Source organism: Hyalella azteca, unplaced genomic scaffold (genome assembly GCF_000764305.2).
Source record: "Hyalella azteca isolate HAZT.00-mixed unplaced genomic scaffold, Hazt_2.0.2 contig3653, whole genome shotgun sequence".
NCBI lineage: Eukaryota > Metazoa > Arthropoda > Malacostraca > Amphipoda > Hyalellidae > Hyalella > Hyalella azteca.
The window spans coordinates 296,884-314,091 of NW_025933895.1; the positions used below are offsets into that span (position 1 = coordinate 296,884).

A 17,208-nucleotide genomic window follows, 5' to 3' on the forward strand; every position below is an offset into this window, starting at 1 on the left:
AAGAAAACTATTGCAAAGATTGGACAATTCATTATATCTTTTTTCTTATTTAAAAATTAAATTCCTAGTATTATTAAAAAATAATTAAAAATTCTTTATATATATATTTTTAAATTTAATTATTTAATTTTTTAAAATATTTACATTGAAAGAAAACAGAACAACAAAATTTTAAAAGAGTGCCAAAACAATACTTAGAATAAATGAGATAATTTTGTATCCTTTGATATAGGGTTTCTTTCTTATCTCTTTAACAAGTGATACTAATAAGTAACATCAACCATCAAATAAAGTGTTTTGAAAGTTACTCCACATTCATTATTTTCCAAGTCTTGGCTTCCCAGCTGCCATGCAACTGCATTTGCAACTGAAATCACCTGTTTTCCAAAACCTCCAGCAATCTTGATCATGAAATCTATCTATCTATCGTCAGTCATGAAAAGATCCGGTCAAATGACACGATTTTAGATCTTCTGTGAACAAGGCACGAAAAGGAAAGGAATCGGCAATAGGCCACATCAGGCCGAGATCAATATGTTATCTTATGTTAAATACAATTTTAAGAATATAAAATCAATTTTGAGATTTTTATTTAAACCAAATTATTTATTTTATTTATTTAAGGTGGAAATATGTTATTATTTTGAATTTATATTTGCTCTATTCTTTTGGAATGAGCAAAATCAGAAATAAAGTAAAAATTTTTCTTTAAAGAAATGTCTTTTTATATCTTTTTCCCACAAATCTAGCTGTGTAAATGTGAAGTGTTTATTCAACTAATTTTAGCTAGCATTTGTACTCAAAAAGGAAACAAAATTTGCTACATTGTGTAAGAACTGTAATTAAAATTTTGTTAAGTAAAAGCTGTTATAAGCAATTGAAAAGTAGGGTAAATTGCTGTGGAAAGCCCAATAGGGTCAAATTGGTTAGATGGGATTGTGGAGAAGAAAGAACTGGCCCATGCTGCCCATTCTAATTTGTATTTGATTGAGAAATCTGATGGATCAGCCTACAATATCATCTTTATCAAAAGTATCTACTATATCCAACAAAATATTCTGAATAAAATCCATATAGTCTACAAATTGGCCACTACCAGGGTTGGCAATGATTAAATCAAAATGATTAAATCATGTGATTAAATCACTTGATTTTTTATAAAAAAATCATGATTTTTTTTATTTTTTCAATTTTTTTGATTTTTTTGATTTTTTCATATATTTAAATATATTAAGTGGCAGTCTTTAATTTATACTGAGGTATTGTTATTCATGGTTTAGTATAAATGTACTATGAATGACAAATTGGTATATAAACTTGTTGCCTTTAGTGTGTATTAGGTTTCAATAAATTGAATGTTTTTGGTACAGAGGTACCAAGTGTGCAATACATTGTATGTAGCTAGCAGCTTAGCTAATTCTTATAAGGCTATAAGTAGTCTTTAACTATTTGACTATTTGTTATATATTGATTACAATATACAATTTAAATGACAGTTAAATGGTCAATATTTAGCTCATTACCTTGCTCCATACAAACTTTACAAAGCTAATGAATAGCAGAATAGACTTACCAATAATTGTTTACCCAAAAATCCCTAAGTGGTAAACACTACCTTGGCCTGTTGGCCATTATTGAAGGCAATAAGTGCCCTTTTTAGCCATCCATTATGATCCATATACTGTTATTGTTAGTTAGGCTAATTGCAACATAAAAAATACCACTTCAAAAAGACAAAAAAGTTGAAAAAATCAAAAAAATCAAATAAATAAAAATAATCATGAAAAAATAAAAAAAATCATTGATTTTTGATTTTTTTTATTTTTTTTTAAAAAATCAAAAAAATCGCCAACCCTGGCCACTACATATGCCATAGTTAGCAAAGAATGCTCAGGAATTACTGTAGTCATCACAGCAGGGCTGCTCATGAGTTAATAAGTGTATGGTGGAATGTGATATGATCTTCATTATCATCTGTATATAAATATCAATAATCAAGCTTCAGTAGACGCAGCATCATGACATCCATACCCTTTACATGTCTAATCTTTTGCTGCTTCACCAACAGGATTTGTCAATTGTGGCTCTTGAATAGGGGCATGGAGGCTACTTAGAGACTTGGACTAGTCTTTAGTGATAATTAAATATGAAGAACCAGTCATGCTATGTAAGTCTCTTCTGCTGTTAAGACTTCAGGCAAGGTTGAGCATTAAAATCTTTGCATTGTTGTTTGTAGAATTATTTTTTAATAGCCCAGCATTTCCAAGCCATTTGGTGGGTACTGCTTCAGATAACAAACCTTTGCTTTTATGAAGATTTTTGTCCATGCCGGACTCCCTAGTGCCCTAGTTGGCAAATGGGCAATGATGTTTTGAAACTCATGTTCATTTTAGTACTCGTGCTTGATTATGATAACTCTGTTGTTTTTTGTCCAGTTGTCCCGGAAACATTTTCTGTCCTTGTAAAGTTGCTTCCAATTGTTTTTTTTTTGTTGAATGGAACATTCGAGGAAAAATTTCTTGCATTTTGAGACTAAAGCTATCAATTATGAATGCAAGTGCTTGATATATTATGCAAGTGCTTCCCTTGAATCAATTTATTTTTATAACTGGGCTGAGAATGAATTAGATTTTCTGAAATTTTTGGTTTTGAGTTTCAAAAATCATTGAGAGAAATTGATTGTATCTAAAGAAATGAGGCAAATGATAAAACTGGAGTGCATTTTGAGCAGAATGCTACAGGAAAAGGTTTGTTGTTTAACATATAAATAGTCTTGTTGCTAATGAGCTCTTCTGTCTCAAAATTGAACAATTATAGTAGTGAGAAACACAGTCTGATTTCCTAGCATGAAAAACGTATAAAAACTCTTGAATAGTAATATATAAAAAATTATACAAAAAAAATCTAAAAAAATGAGCATACAACATACTTATTTATTTCATATGTATACATACCATCATAACAATAATGTTAATTGTTCCTCAAGTTTAATCTTTCTTTACTTGTGAGTGTGATCAAGAAAAATGTTCTGCTTGAGCTTCATGCTTCATCTTGGATTGACTGATTTTCTAAAAATGATTTGGATTGACTGATCTTAGCTTTCAGCATCATTTTTAGTAATAGAAGTAGATACTTGTTTGTGATGTATGTAGTGTTAATGATGAACCTGATAAGTTTAGTAGTTTTTCAGTGCAATATCTTCCGCAATAGCAATGAAGAATGTTCACAACTTGAATTTAATTTGATCATTTTCACAAATGATTATCCCCTCACCGTTGGTATTCATTACCTAACCTTGGATGCTATGCACCCACATTAGTAAAATATTGTTTCCAATTGTTACCCTACTGTATATCATCTATCCAGTTTTTCAGCTGTTGAAATATTGTTGAAAAATCAGTGCAACATTATATTATATTATTGTATATTATAGTATAAATTGTCCACTTATTTTATTCTAAGCCATGTTATTGAAGTCGTGCATTTTGTGTTCAAGAAGCCACATAAGCAGCGTATGCTGGAAATCTGGACACTACCGAGGCAGATGCAAAGAAGCCAAAGGAACTCTTGGGCAGTCTATGGTTCAGGAAGCAACATTGAAAAAGATTACCATAGGCATCTGTCCTCTTTCAGAAGTCAATCGTTTACTATGCCATACCTTCAATGTGGTTATAGTCTAATTTTTGGAGGGTTCTTTTCATTTAATTGATAACTTCAGTACTCGATCAAGTTCTAATGATAGCAAACTCGGGACTCATGAAAATACAATCTGACTCCTGTAACATCTTCAAATGATTTTTGAATGTTAAATGATTTTATTATCTATTAAAATGTTGATTGTTAAATATCTTGGCAATCATAATATACTGAAAACTTTATGCATTAAAAAAACAGTTGGCATTTCCTGCTGTGTCTTTAATGGCTGACAGTTTCCTACTGTGTCCTTAAAAGTAGACAGTTTTCAACTTTGTCCTTAATGGTAGACAGTTTTCTACTGCGTCCTTAATGGTAGACATTTTCCTACTTTGTCCTTAATGGTAGACAGTTTTCTACTGCCTCCTTAATGGCAGACATTTTCCTACTTTGTCCTTAATGGTAGACAGTTTTCTACTGTGTCCTCAATGATAGACAGTTTTCTACTGTGTCCTTAATGGTAGACCAATGACCAAATCTCTTCACCAATCCATGCACTTGTTTTTGAATGAAAAAATTTTCTCAGCAGGCCTGCAACAGACCTGGACGAGGAGGTCAAGTATCACATCCTTCAACTTCAGTTCCACCTTCATCACACCCTGTAACTTTAGTTATACTCTCATCACGCCCTTCAACTTCAGGTCTACCCTCATCAAACCCTTCAATTTCAATTCTACCCACATCACATCCTTCAACTTCAAATCTACCTTCATCTCACCCTGTAACTTTAGTTATACTCTCATCACACCCTTCAACTTCAGTTCTACACCCATCAAACCCTTCAACTTCAGTTCTACCCGCATCACATCCTTCAACTTCAGTTCTTCCCTCATCACACCCTTCAACTTCTGTTCTGCCCTCATCACACCCTTCAACTTCAGTTCTGCCCTCATATTACTCAACTTCACCAATGTTTTCTTCACACTCAACTTCCGTCACGCCCTCTTTACACTCATCAACTTCCGTCACGTCCTCTTCACACTCTTTAACTTCCGTCATGTCCTCTTCACACTCTTCAACTTCCGTCACGCCCTCTTCACACTCTTCAACTTCCGTCATGCCCTCTTCACACTCTTCAACTTCCGTCATGCCCTCTTCACACTCTTCAACTTCCGTCACGCCCTCTTCACACTCTTCAACTTCCGTCATGTCCTCTTCACACTCTTCAACTTCCGTCACGCCCTCTTCACACTCTTCAACTTCCGTCATGCCCTCTTCAACTTCCGTCACGCCCTCTTTACACTCATCAACTTCCGTCACGTCCTCTTCACACTCTTCATCTTCCGTCATGCCCTCTTCACACTCTTCAACTTCCGTCACGCCCTCTTCACACTCTTCAACTCCAGTTATGCTGTTATCATGCACTTCAACTTCACTTCGACCTGCTTCATTTACTTGCTCAAATCGACAAGAACCACCAATGTCTTTAATTTCATCAACATTTCCGGCACCATATTGCTTAACATCTCACTCGCCTTGTGCATCAAAAATGTCACCAACGTCGCCTCTTCTGGCTTCAGTTGCTCATGGCAAGTAGTACAAGTCTTATTATTGTTGGCTCAAAAATATTACACCAAGATCTATAAAGGTTAATTTTGATAAGGTATGATTATCTGCCAAAAATGGGGACTATCAAGTGATGTTTAGGAGTGACTCACGAGCATCAAAAATTTTATGAGACACTAAAAACTTGAAAAAATATATTTTCAGTCGATTCTAGTCATTACTCATCAAAAGTGTGAACGTTTGTAGGTATTTAAGAGTAGAGAGTTTGTTTCGAAAAGAACTAATTTACAAAAAAGTGAGTGTATCCTCGGATCACCAGGACCCTGGTAATCCCAGTCATCAGGATCCAGATTGCCAGCATCTTAAACTCCGAAAATGAGTGAAATGTTGTCCAAATAGCACTGTATCTATTGTCCTCGAGTGGGTCATCCTGAGCAACTTACTTTGCCTTAGACCATAATTATGTTGCCCTTACATTGGTTAGTTTTGAAATGTACTCTTCTATTCGATATATGAAAATTTAATATGAATACTGTATGAGAACATTGCATAATGTATGATGTATTGTCTTCATACTGCATGAGTATATTGTATGATGTATTGTCTTCATACTGCATGAGTATATTATATGATGTATTGTCTTCATACTGTTTCACTACATGAAATAATGACGTACATGTCTTCTAGACCGACCGACGGAGTGCAACGCTGCAAACAACAACATTAAGGGCGATGCTGAGATGGGTGATATAGATGTCAAGGACGAATCATTCTCCTATGATGATAAGGTACCATGCAATGATAATGAGGTGCAATACAATGATGACAAGGTATAATGCTGTGATAATGAGGTGTAATGCTATGCTGATATGAATTGCAATGCTATTGAAGTTTATGATGACACATATTTTTGAGTAGAGCTTAGGTCATCATTCTCATTCATCGCTAATTTTAGGGTCTATTTAAATGAAAAAAATTCGGCTCTAAATAATATGAATGCACAGGCTGCAGCCAAGTTGCGTGATAAATGATATAATATTTGCAACTGCTATAGAATAATCATCTTTCATTGTTGATTACAAAACTGACTACAAAACACAACTTTTCAGCAGGCTCACGTGCCTTGCAGCTCTGGTGCTGCTTGTCCTTCATCTCTATTTCCGCCACCTCCTCCACCTCTCGTATGCTGGAGGCCATGCAAGACGGAAGCTCAAATTGCGGACCTGTGTGCTCAGCGAGTCTTATTCTCACATTTTGTGAGAACACTATTTAGTTAAATAACTTTTTGTTATTTTTTTGAATAACTGACTTTTGAGTAGCAATTGATTGGATCCAGAAATGAAAATTGTAATAGTCCATCATATGCTTTTATTTTAATTTAATAATCATTTACATCAAATATATTAACAGAAATAAATTTTCTTAAGATCTTCTTGCTGTTTATTTTTTAAAGTTTCTGGAAAGGCTATAACAAAAAAGTTGAGACTAGTAGAGTTCGTTTTTTAAAATAATTGTAACAGAATCTATTACCCAACTAAATCATAAGAGTTTTATATTTTCATGAGTGAAAACTCGCACTACCGGTATATACTTTGTTTCAAGGAATTTTTTTTTGCCTTCTAGCCAGATCCGGGTTCTCTAGAAGCCCCGGATGATATGGAGTCGTCTTCTGCATCCAGCAAAGGCGCTCCTGTTGGGCTGAACGAGTCGATGCAATTTGAGGATTCTGAACTTAATTTAAATAGCACGCCATTGGCAAGTAATCGGGCCGACTGGTTGGATCCTTGGCTGGCATCTTGGGAGAAAAATTCAAATTCACATGGCGAATTGGCAGAAAAACTTCAAATCACTTCTAAAGCAAACGTCAAGACAATGCTATCGAACCGCCTTGAAGTTCCAGAGCTCTCGCCGGCGCATAAAACTCCAAAACGGCGCGGCGAAGAGACTGGCAAGTCTTCCGACGCCCGAAGTTCCCACCAGCTTTCTGGATTCAGTAGCCCTACAAAAACTACCCCAGTTCTTGGCCAAAAAACTGAATTTTTGGCTGAAAAATATTTCGAGCAGAGTTTTGGATCGCATTTCATCTACGGGCTCAAGAAATTTGTTCTACAAATGAAGACTCGAAAGCTCTTGAACCTTGCACTTGAAAGGTGAAGAGCATAAATTTTCGGGCTTGATTTGTGTTTATATTGTTCTGCGAAATAGATGTTCATCATTCTTTCTATGGGAGTTAAATGATTGTCTATATTAATAGTCATGAGATGACGTTTGTTGTCAAAACTAAGCGCAAATTTGTTCTTCTGTTGCAGACCAAACTCCAATGGACCTTCGCCAAAGCGGCCTCGCGTGGAGGAGGTAGCTGCTTGCGCTCCTTGTGAGGCAAGGTTAGAGATGATGACAAACCCTTAGAAACTTACTGCTTATATCAAAAAGTAACCGTTACTGAGCTTAACTCTGGCAACTTTTGTTAATGGTGGGGATCGCATTGAATTTCTTTCACTGAAAGAAAGACATGAAAACCGTCAGATGGGGTAACATTGACCCAAATTTTACATTTTTTACAGTTTATCAGATCGATATCGCATGCCTCTGATTAGTATATTAATTTTAATGTATTATAAGGTAAACAAACTACCTATCAGCCATCAACTTAAAAACCATATTTTGAATTGTTCTAATTGCTGTTACTTCAATGCTAATAATATAATGAAAAACTTCATTTCGCGGCGTCGAACGAAGACAATGTCTATCCGTGCTGAGTACACATAATTTCAATTTTTATACGTAGATGCCGCATGTTCAATGATAGAAAAACGTAGGAGTAGGCATATTGTAGATATGAGGTGCTGTTGGCATCCGTCCATCTCGAGAGATGATGGTGTGCACCCCGTCCGTCATCGCACAACACGCTGTCGACAGCGCCTCGAGTGGCTCGTCAGGCCGATTCGGGCATGGCAGTCACGACCGCAGTTGGCGCAAATAAAGCCCGATGGTGCGACGATGTTATTCCTTGTTTGCTGTCTGGCTTTCCGGAGACGGTGCTTGTCTTCAAGCTCACGGCTGCTCAGCTCCTCGCCCCTCCGGACTCCCTCCCGAACGGCCCGCCGCCAACCGCAGCGGTCGACCGCAAGCCGCTCCCAGGTTTGGAGGTCGATAAATGCTGCTCTGAGGCTGCGCTTGCAGGTCTACGTCTTTGAAGCGCAAAGCCGGACGGCCGGCCGGGCGCGCACCCGCACCAGTTCCCCGTAGAGCAAGTCCTTGGGAATGCGACCATCCTGCATGCGATGCACGTGACCGAGCCACAGGGGACGGCGCTGGCACAGGAGGAGATGCTTGCTCGTTGTGCTGGCTTGTTCCAAAACAGCTGTGTTTGTGACCCTGTCCTCCCATGTGATGTTGAGGATGCGGCGGAGGCAGCGAAGGTGGAAGCACTCTATACGATTTTCCTGTTTAGCGTATGTGGTCCAGGTTTCGCTGCCGTACAGAAGGGCACTAGTGACGCACGCATGGTACACTTTCAGCTTAGTGTGAAGCGACAACCGCCTGTTGGACCACACCCTTACCTTCAGTCTGGCCATCACACTTGACGCTTTTGCAATCCTCTTGTCGATCTCGCTATCGAGGGACAGGTTGTTGTTGATGGTGGAGCCCAGGTAGGTGAAACGCTCGGCGACTTCGAGCTGATTACCGTCAATGGTGATAGATGGGGGCACTACAACATCCTTACCGATAACATTTGTTTTCCTGATGTTGACTGTCAGGCCAAACTCCCTGCAGGCGTGAGCGAAGCAGCCCAACAGCCTTTGTAGATCCTCCTCGGTGTGGGAAGACAGCGCCGCGTCATCAGCAAAGAGCGCATCTCTGATGAGGACAGCGCGGACCTTTGTTCTTGCTCTCAAACGAGCCAAGTTAAAGAGTTTGCCATCACTTCTGGTATGTAAAAGTATGCTCTCAGTTGAGTCTCTGAACGCGAACTTGAGCAGCAGCGAGAAGAAGACGCCGAAGAGAGTAGGGGTCAGGACACAGCCCAGCTTTACTCCACTTTTGATACTAAAAGGCTCTGAGGTATTGCCATCATGGCTGACTACGCCCTGCATGTCGTCGTGGAAGGAAGAGATAATGCTGAGAAAACGGGGGGGGGGCAACCTATCTTCCTCAGCATCAAGAACAGACCTTTCCGGCTGACAAGATCAAACATCTTTGTCAGGTCGATGAACGCAATGTACAAAGGCTTCCGCTGCTCACGACGCTTCTGCAGCTGGCATAATGAGAAAATCATGACTGATGTGCCCCTCTGGGCCCTGAAACCGCACTGGGATTCCGGTAAACGCGATTAGCGAGGGCTTGTAGGCGACCGAGCACCACACGGGCGAATACCTTGCCCACTATGCTGAGTAGCGACATCCCTCTGTAGTTTTTGCAGTCGTTAAGATCGCCTTTGTTTTTGTACAAAGTGATAATTGTTGCGTCGCGCATGTCTTGCGGTACCTGGCCCTCCCTCCAGCAAAGACATAAGAGCTCGTGTAGGGGGCCAAGTAAAGCCCGCTTGCCACTTTTGATGACCTCTGGGGTTATTCCATCTTCCCCAGCTGCCTTCCCACAGGGGAGGATGTCGATGGCTTTGTTTAGCTCTTTGACAGATGATTCAGCATCCAGAGCATCGAGGGAGGGCAAGTTCTCAATATCATCCAGCTTTTCCTGCGAGACGTTGTTAACATTGGAGTAAAGGTCGAGATAGTGTTCAACCCATCTACTCAACTATTCGGTCCTGCTGGAGATAGGCTCGCCCGATCTAGACCTCAACAAAGCCGTCCTCGCCACCGGTCTCCCACTTGCTCGCTTGATCCCCTCGTACTTGCCTCTAACATTGCCAGAGTCTGAGGCCCGCTGAATGCTGTCCGACAACTGCAGCCAGAAGTTGTTTGCGCAGCGGCGAGTCATTTGTTGGGCCCGCTTCCGAACCGCTCTCAATACCTGTAGGTTCCTCTGGCTTGGATCACTTTTGTAATTAAGCATTGCTTTTCTTTTGCTGATGATGGCAGGTTCCAACTCACCGATGTTGGCCCCAAACCAGTCAGCACTATTTCCCTCCTTTATGCCATAGGCCAAGACAGCACATTATAGATGGCGCTGAGGAGAGAGCACCACCCACCGACTGCGCGCTCTGCCCGTTCAGCAGGGAGCAACTCCGTAATATGCTCCGTAGGCATCAATTCTTGACTGGCATTTCCTCTTGAGAGTGTGTAATTTTTTTGGTTTGATTTTGATGTTAGATGTGACCAAAGAGTCGTCAGTATCGCAGTCGGCGCTGTTGTATACTCTTGTGTTTCGCACGCTGTTCAAAGAGCCGCGGCGTGTGATAATTAAGTCCAGCTGGTGCCAGTGGTTCGATCTGGGATGTCTCCAGGATGCCCTGCGGCATAGTTTGTTCTGGAAAAACGTATTTGTCACGCACAAGTTGCGGTGGCAGCAGAATCAGAATTCCAGCAATCTCTGGCTGTTTTCATTCATTTTCCCGATGCCGTGGTGACCCAGCACTTCAATCCAGGACTCGTGGTCTGTCCCAACTCTGGCGTTGAAGTTGCCCACGAGGTAAATATTCTCTGGCATTGGGATCCTGTCGATGGTATTCGCCATGAGTTTGTAGAACCTATCCTTAGTCTCAGGCGGTGCTTGGAGCGTAGACACAAATGATGTTTGCAAAACCAGCCGAGGTTGAAAGAGCGAAGAATGTCTGAGGATTCTATCCGTGCCACCATGCGGGGGTTCAATTGTGTGAAGCAGGGTGTTCCTGACGGCAAAGCCAACTCCATGTTCCTTCACATCCCCGATACATCTCTCCTGCCAGAAGAAGGTGTAGTGTTCCTCTTTTAGGGAGCCATCTTCAGGGAGTCGAGTTTCCTGCAGCGCTGCTATATCCATTTAGCCTATGTAGCTCCCTGTCAATCACTGCGGTCTTGCGAAAGTCTGAAATGACACGGAGGTCATTAGACAGGCCGGTGCGCATCGTACGCACGTTCCAACTTGAGATTCGAAGTGATGAAGACTCCATCTGTTGATGCGGTACAATGGCTCCCTCACCGTCGAAGTCAGACCCCGGAGTCCAACTCTACCCTAGTTGAGCGAGGACTTATAGCCCGTTAGTTATCGTAGTTATCGTCTTCCGTTTGCACAAATGCAGTTCCACAGTAAAACGTGGTAAGGGAACAGTGAAAATCTCAGTCAAGTCAGTTCAGTCAGTTTACCAACACGGTAAACCCAACCATCCAAAGTAATTTATTAATGGAACCAGATGAAATCTTTCCTGCCGTCGTAATTTCACCGTTTCACTCCAGTATATTTTTATAAGGCGTTCACTCCAGTATATTCCATTAAAACACTTCATTTAATCACTTCAGTCAGTAAAACGTGGTAAAGGGAACAGGAACAGCTGATATGAGGTAGAATAATATTATTCCTATCTTCAATATTTTTTCACTATATATATACAAAATAATGCCGTAAGTCCGAAAGGAGAAATCTGAATGCCGAGTTGTAAGTAAAATCAATTCTAAACAATTTTGACAAGATCATAAATAAAATGGTCTACGAGTATCGTTACGAGTTACTATTCTCCGTGTCACTGGATAGAACTCGTTCCAAATCTGGGTAAGTTAGAAACACTAAAACAGCGAAATAATAAAAGAAGTAAAATAAACTTCATGAGAACAATAGAAGAAATGTATGCAATGCAAGAGGGAAGCAGGATAGAACGGAACACTTGAGGAGACTTAGGTTGACACCGCCATTTGATGGCTCACATGCAAACATTTCCACTTGGACTTAATTGTAATGCAATTGGATCTGCGCGGAAAGTACATAGCCCACAAATTGGACGTCGAACGCATGGCTTTGGCCTTTAATTCCAGCTTTCTCCTATTGATTGTTGTACGCTACATCGCAACTCAGGCACGCTGTTGGGGCGGCTCTGAATTTGGGCGTGGAGGGGTGACCACAAGAGGAGGTAGGTAAGAAAATGATGGGAGACCAGGATGTTTGCAGATGACTGCCCCCTAGGTTGAACACGAGAACGTCCATGGGAAAGGAAGGGCAGGATAAGAGGAGCTCAGGGGAGATGTGGAGACCTCCACATTCTCTAATGTGGTGGAGACCCAAATGTGGAGACCCGACCCTAATCGGAGATGTGGAGATATTAGCATTTGTGCTTGAGGGGGCGCCACACCTTGAATGTGTAGGACGCGTTGTGGCTGCAAAAGCCCGACCGACGAAACCCATGTTTAATATTGGTTGGGTTAACGTTGTTCAAGATTAAATTATTACCCAGATATATTAGTTGTTGTGGTTTTTTCATCTTTTATTTCAAAAACATGCAATAATTGGTGGACATGTAATAAATAAGTTAAACTTCATTTTAGTGAAAACTTATTTTATATTTTAGAAAAATGCCATTTTACATCACTCATAGTTTGCTAGTTATAGTACATGGAACTGGTTCCTCTTTGAAGCTTTTTTGGGTGGATTTATCTTCTGACAAACTTCCGCCTAGTAGCCAAAACTTGAATCTCTTTTCTATGCATTCAATTTAAGGTCCTTCGTCAGAAAAGCTGCAAAATTTTGTCAGGGAATTTTTATCCATTATATCTAACATCCTCAGAGTTATCAACAGCAGAGTCTTCAGGTTTCAACTCAATTCGTGTTTCATCATCTTTAGGCATGTGAAAAAGTATATGCCTGCTTCTTCTTGTGATATTTTTTCTAGATCAGCAAAGGTTTCACTTCGCTCATCGGACTCTCTGAAGGAGAATTGCACCTTTTTTGTTTTTTCCTAACATTGGTGATATATCATTAGTGATAATGTCTGAATTAAAGTTACCCTAATTCTGGGCAAAAGTTTCCATGAAATTGTAAAAATAGCATTTTTATTAATAAATAACAAGTGAAACAACCTTAATACACAAGAAATGCCTGAAACAATAAATATTTAATATAATTACACACTACTTATTATTAGCTCTTCAATAATTAATTCTTAGAAGTAAAATTGTAGTGTAAACAAGTTTCAAGCCATCTAAAGTGAAGATGGAGTAGCACTGGAATAGGCAGAAAATATGGAATCAAACCCACTCATCATCAACAGTCTAGCCAGTGATGCTACCTAGCTATCCAGTGATACATGATCTAGGTCGTACCTCCTTACTTGATCACACTACACTACAACACTAAAGTACTTTTTCTAATTGTGGGCCAATGTTATAATAAAGGGAATATTTTACCCCATCTGACGTTAATAGAATGAACGAGAAAGGTTTGATAAACGTTCGTGAGAGAATTTCAAAAAGCTGCACATATAGAACAGCGCTGGCTCTTAGGTTGCCGTTCAGATGATACGATATTACACCAACACTTCGGTCGTACGATATTTCTTCAGAGTATTATCGCATTGCTAATGTCATTTCCTTCCACTATTTCAGAACTGCTTATCGTTGCTGCCCCAAAAAGGCTATCCAAAATCGACAGCAGGCAACTGTATGCCTCGTTCCATCCTGCGGCATCGAGACACAGCATATTCAGCAGCACTACCAAGAGCATCATGAGTTGCCGGTGGTCTGTGCCGAGCAGCTAACCAAGCTTGGCAAGGACTTCGAGGAGCTTGATAAGACTGCTGAGCACACGCTTGTCTTAACACCAGAGGAGATACATGAAGAGCTTGAAAATTCACTTACCGAAGTGATGGCCATTGACCAGACGGCGATCAATGCCCTCACGGGGCAACTGAGAACATTCGTTGATCTTTTCACTGCTTTTCAAAAAACGAAAAACGACGCAGCGGAAGGATTTTCAGCCATCACGACCCCGTCATATAGAGACAACCGTAATGAAATTATCCTGAAAAACAAAAGCAACCCATCCAGAGGATTTTCAGCCATCACAACCTTTCCCAATAGTGACAACAGGAGTCAAAATATCCTTGAAAACAGAAACAACCCGTCGAGAGGACTTTCAGCCATCACAGTCTCGTCCGATAGAAACAACAGGAGTGAAAATGTCGTGGAAAGCAGAAGCAACTCATCAAGAGGTCTTTCAGCCATCAAAATTTCGTCAAATAGAAACAACAGGATTGAAAATATCTTTAAAAACAGAAACAACTCATCGCAAGGACTTGCAGCCATCACAATTTCGTCAAGTAGTAACAGCAGGAGTGGAAATGTCCTAGAAAACAGAAACAACTCATCGAGAGGACTTTCAGCTCAAAAAGCCTCGTTAAATAGAGACAGCAGGAGGGACGTGTGTGAGCTTGTTGAAGCACCGCCCTTTGAAAATCAACAGAGTGCTCAAGACCTAAGGCCTCGAGAATCAAGCCTTAACAGATACGTTGCTTTGTGTCCTATGTGCGAAGTTCCCTTTGTTTCGTCGTATATGATGAAACACTTTATATGGGGTCACCAAATAAGAAATCTGGACTGCATTGCTCGCTTTTATGCTGTCGCCCAATCCAAAGAAAAGTTGATTTTACTAACTCGGGTTCCCAAAATGCCATATCGGACAGCGGACTGTGTGAGAGAGGAGGACTTGGCTTTGCTTCGGAATGAAAGTAAGTTAGTGTCGACGACTGGCGGCCTACGAATACTCGGCGAGAATAATGTCCGAAATAAAGCTCAGAAGTTGGACCTTTTAGACAAGAATAATAATGCAGGAAACCAAACTGAGAATTATGGAGACGACTTTAACAAGGAAACGAGTGATGCGTTAGCATTCGTACAGGGGCAAACCATATTTCCAACGTAACGTTGTTAATTAACCTTTGCATTACGAGGAAGAAATAGTATCCTGGCCTGGCTGCTGATCCACCTACGCTTCTATTATGCTGGCAACTATCAATAAGAAGGGACTTCGTATTATTTTAGTTTGGTGTATAAGGAATTTGTTTTGTGATTGGTAGTTGTTTGTTCATTTGCTGTCTTCATGTAATCTTGCGCTAGCGAACCACCGAAGTTGCTGTTGATCTCTTTATGCTGATCTCCTTTGCCTTTAGTATCCTCACTGCCGATCCCCTACGTCTCTAGTATCCTTGAAACCACTCCTGCTAGAGGTCTCCTTTGCGAGTAAAATCGCTCGACTCGTATTGTTCCTGTAACATGCCTCTCTTATTCATAATATTTCGTCTAGCCTGTTGCTCAACTTAGCAGCTTTTTCAATGTTATATGCAGAGAAAGTAGCTGATAATTAAAACTATGCTTCGGATTAAGAAATGGAAATTTACCAGTAAGACAGGATTTGCCAGTAAGACAGGACTTCGTATCTTGCGGAGAGAAATAGTTGATTGGTTTTCTGTTTTTTTATCGTTAGTGTTTTTTTGCGATCGTGCGCAACAATTGACATCATCGCTAGCGAACGGCCGAAGAATGTAACTGTAAATCCTTTATGCTGACCCCACTTGCCTCTGACATCATCGCTGTTTATCACATGTGCCTATAGTACCCTCGCTGCTAATTCTTCTTGTCTAGTATCCTCACTGCTGTTCTTATTGCCTATGGTATCGTATAGCTGCTGAATCCTGCACCTTTGGTATCCTCATTGCTGAATTCCTTGCCTCTAGTATCCTGGCAGCTACCAATAAAATTAGGACTTCGTGTTTTTTTTTTATTTCAGCAAATGAGAATGTTTATTTATCATTATCGTTGCTAGTATATTTGCATATTCTTTTTTCAAATAATCGTACGCAGCGAACGGCTGGTGTATCTTCGCTAGTCCCCTTGTTTATGGTATCTTCGCTGCTGATGACCTGCGCCTTTAGTATCCTCGCTGCGGATCCTCTGTGCCTCTAGTATCCTCGCTGCGGACCCTCTGTGCCTCTAGTATCCTCGCTGCGGATCCTCTGTGCCTCTAGTATTCTCGCTGCGGATCCTCTGTGCCTCTAGTATCCTCGCTGCGGATCCTCCATGTCTCTAGTCTCCTCGCTGCGGATCCTCTGTGTCTCTAGTATCTCTGTGCCTCTAGTCTCCTCGCTGCGGATCCTCCTGCTTCTAGTGATCTTGCCTATAGTATCTTGCCCACTAGGATAACGCCCCTGTTACATGCCTCCTTTACGAATACAACCGCTTGACTCCTTCCGAGACTCACGTTGTCCGCACTACATGCCTCTCTTATTCATATTTCCTCTGTGCTTCGCTTAGCAGTCTCTTCAGAATATTTTTATAAGGAAGGTAGCTTTCAATTATAAGTAGTTTACTGCAGTTAGTCAGTTCTTAAGGAAATGTCGTTAGTTATTAATTATACTTAGAATTAAGAAATGGAAATTTGTCAACTATCAATAGGACAGGAAGAATATTTTTGAAAACAAATGAGAATTTTTTTTTCTAAATAGAAGTTACTCACTTGAATGCATTTGCTGTTTGTATTGACCTGCTCAGCAAAAAATGTGATTGCTGATGAATGACCGAAGAATAATGCTTTAAATGAATTATGCAAGAATGGATGGTGTCGTAGTTTACGGCATCGAGTCCAAGTTAGTTGAATTGATTTCCTTTTAGTTCTGAACGTTGCAGTCCCAGGCCACGCTGATGCATCGTTTTAGGGGCGGCAAAAGCTGAGGCTTGAGCTCGCACTTCTGTGAAGCTCAAGTTGCCAAGTTAGTGGCCGAGGCTTGCATCATCATATAACATTTACCTCAGGCACGCGGAAATATCAGCATATGTGGCTCGTATTATTTCTGAGGATATAGTAATGCCAGATTTGATTAGGTCATGTTGGCTTGTCACCGTTTACTAAATCATCAGCAACTTGGCAATTTCGACCAGAACTTTTGAAATCAAAACTTGCTGCATGCTGCTCTAAACGTGGTGATCTCAATAACTTGGCCATCTCGAGCTTCGCGGGCTATAATTATCATTACTATAATTCGAAGAAATTATCGTGCAACAAAACTACTAGGGAAAATTACATTTTGAGAGTACCGAGACTACGCTAGAAAGTGGAGGAAAAAAAGTTTTGCGAAAATAGAATAGACGA

General features: G+C 40.4%; 1 protein-coding gene across 3 annotated transcripts; it reads left to right on the top strand.

The window, feature by feature from the left end:
- The first annotated feature begins 2,070 nt into the window (after positions 1-2,070).
- On the top strand, positions 2,071-16,561 carry LOC108681877 (mucin-17). 3 transcript variants are annotated; one of them, XM_018170952.2, is made up of 7 exons: positions 2,071-2,167; positions 4,220-5,222; positions 5,887-5,987; positions 6,309-6,455; positions 6,823-7,349; positions 7,509-7,583; positions 13,671-16,561. In XM_018170952.2, exons 1-7 carry the CDS (start codon positions 2,147-2,149, stop codon positions 14,983-14,985), a joined length of 3,189 nt encoding a protein of 1,062 aa, XP_018026441.2. In that variant the 5' UTR covers positions 2,071-2,146; the 3' UTR covers positions 14,986-16,561. The 3 variants fall into 3 exon arrangements, with proteins under 3 accessions (XP_018026441.2, XP_047735686.1, XP_047735685.1); XM_047879730.1 differs by having other exon boundaries at positions 6,312-6,455; XM_047879729.1 differs by having other exon boundaries at positions 4,223-5,222.
- The last annotated feature ends 647 nt before the right edge of the window (positions 16,562-17,208 follow it).

Coding starts and splice junctions, on each gene's coding strand:
- LOC108681877 (XM_018170952.2), top strand. CDS start 2,147: ATGAAGAACCAGTCATGCTAT. Junction 5,988..6,308: donor CATTCTCCTATGATGATAAG/GTACCATGCAAT, acceptor ACAACTTTTCAG/CAGGCTCACGTGCCTTGCAG. Junction 7,350..7,508: donor TTGAACCTTGCACTTGAAAG/GTGAAGAGCATA, acceptor CTTCTGTTGCAG/ACCAAACTCCAATGGACCTT.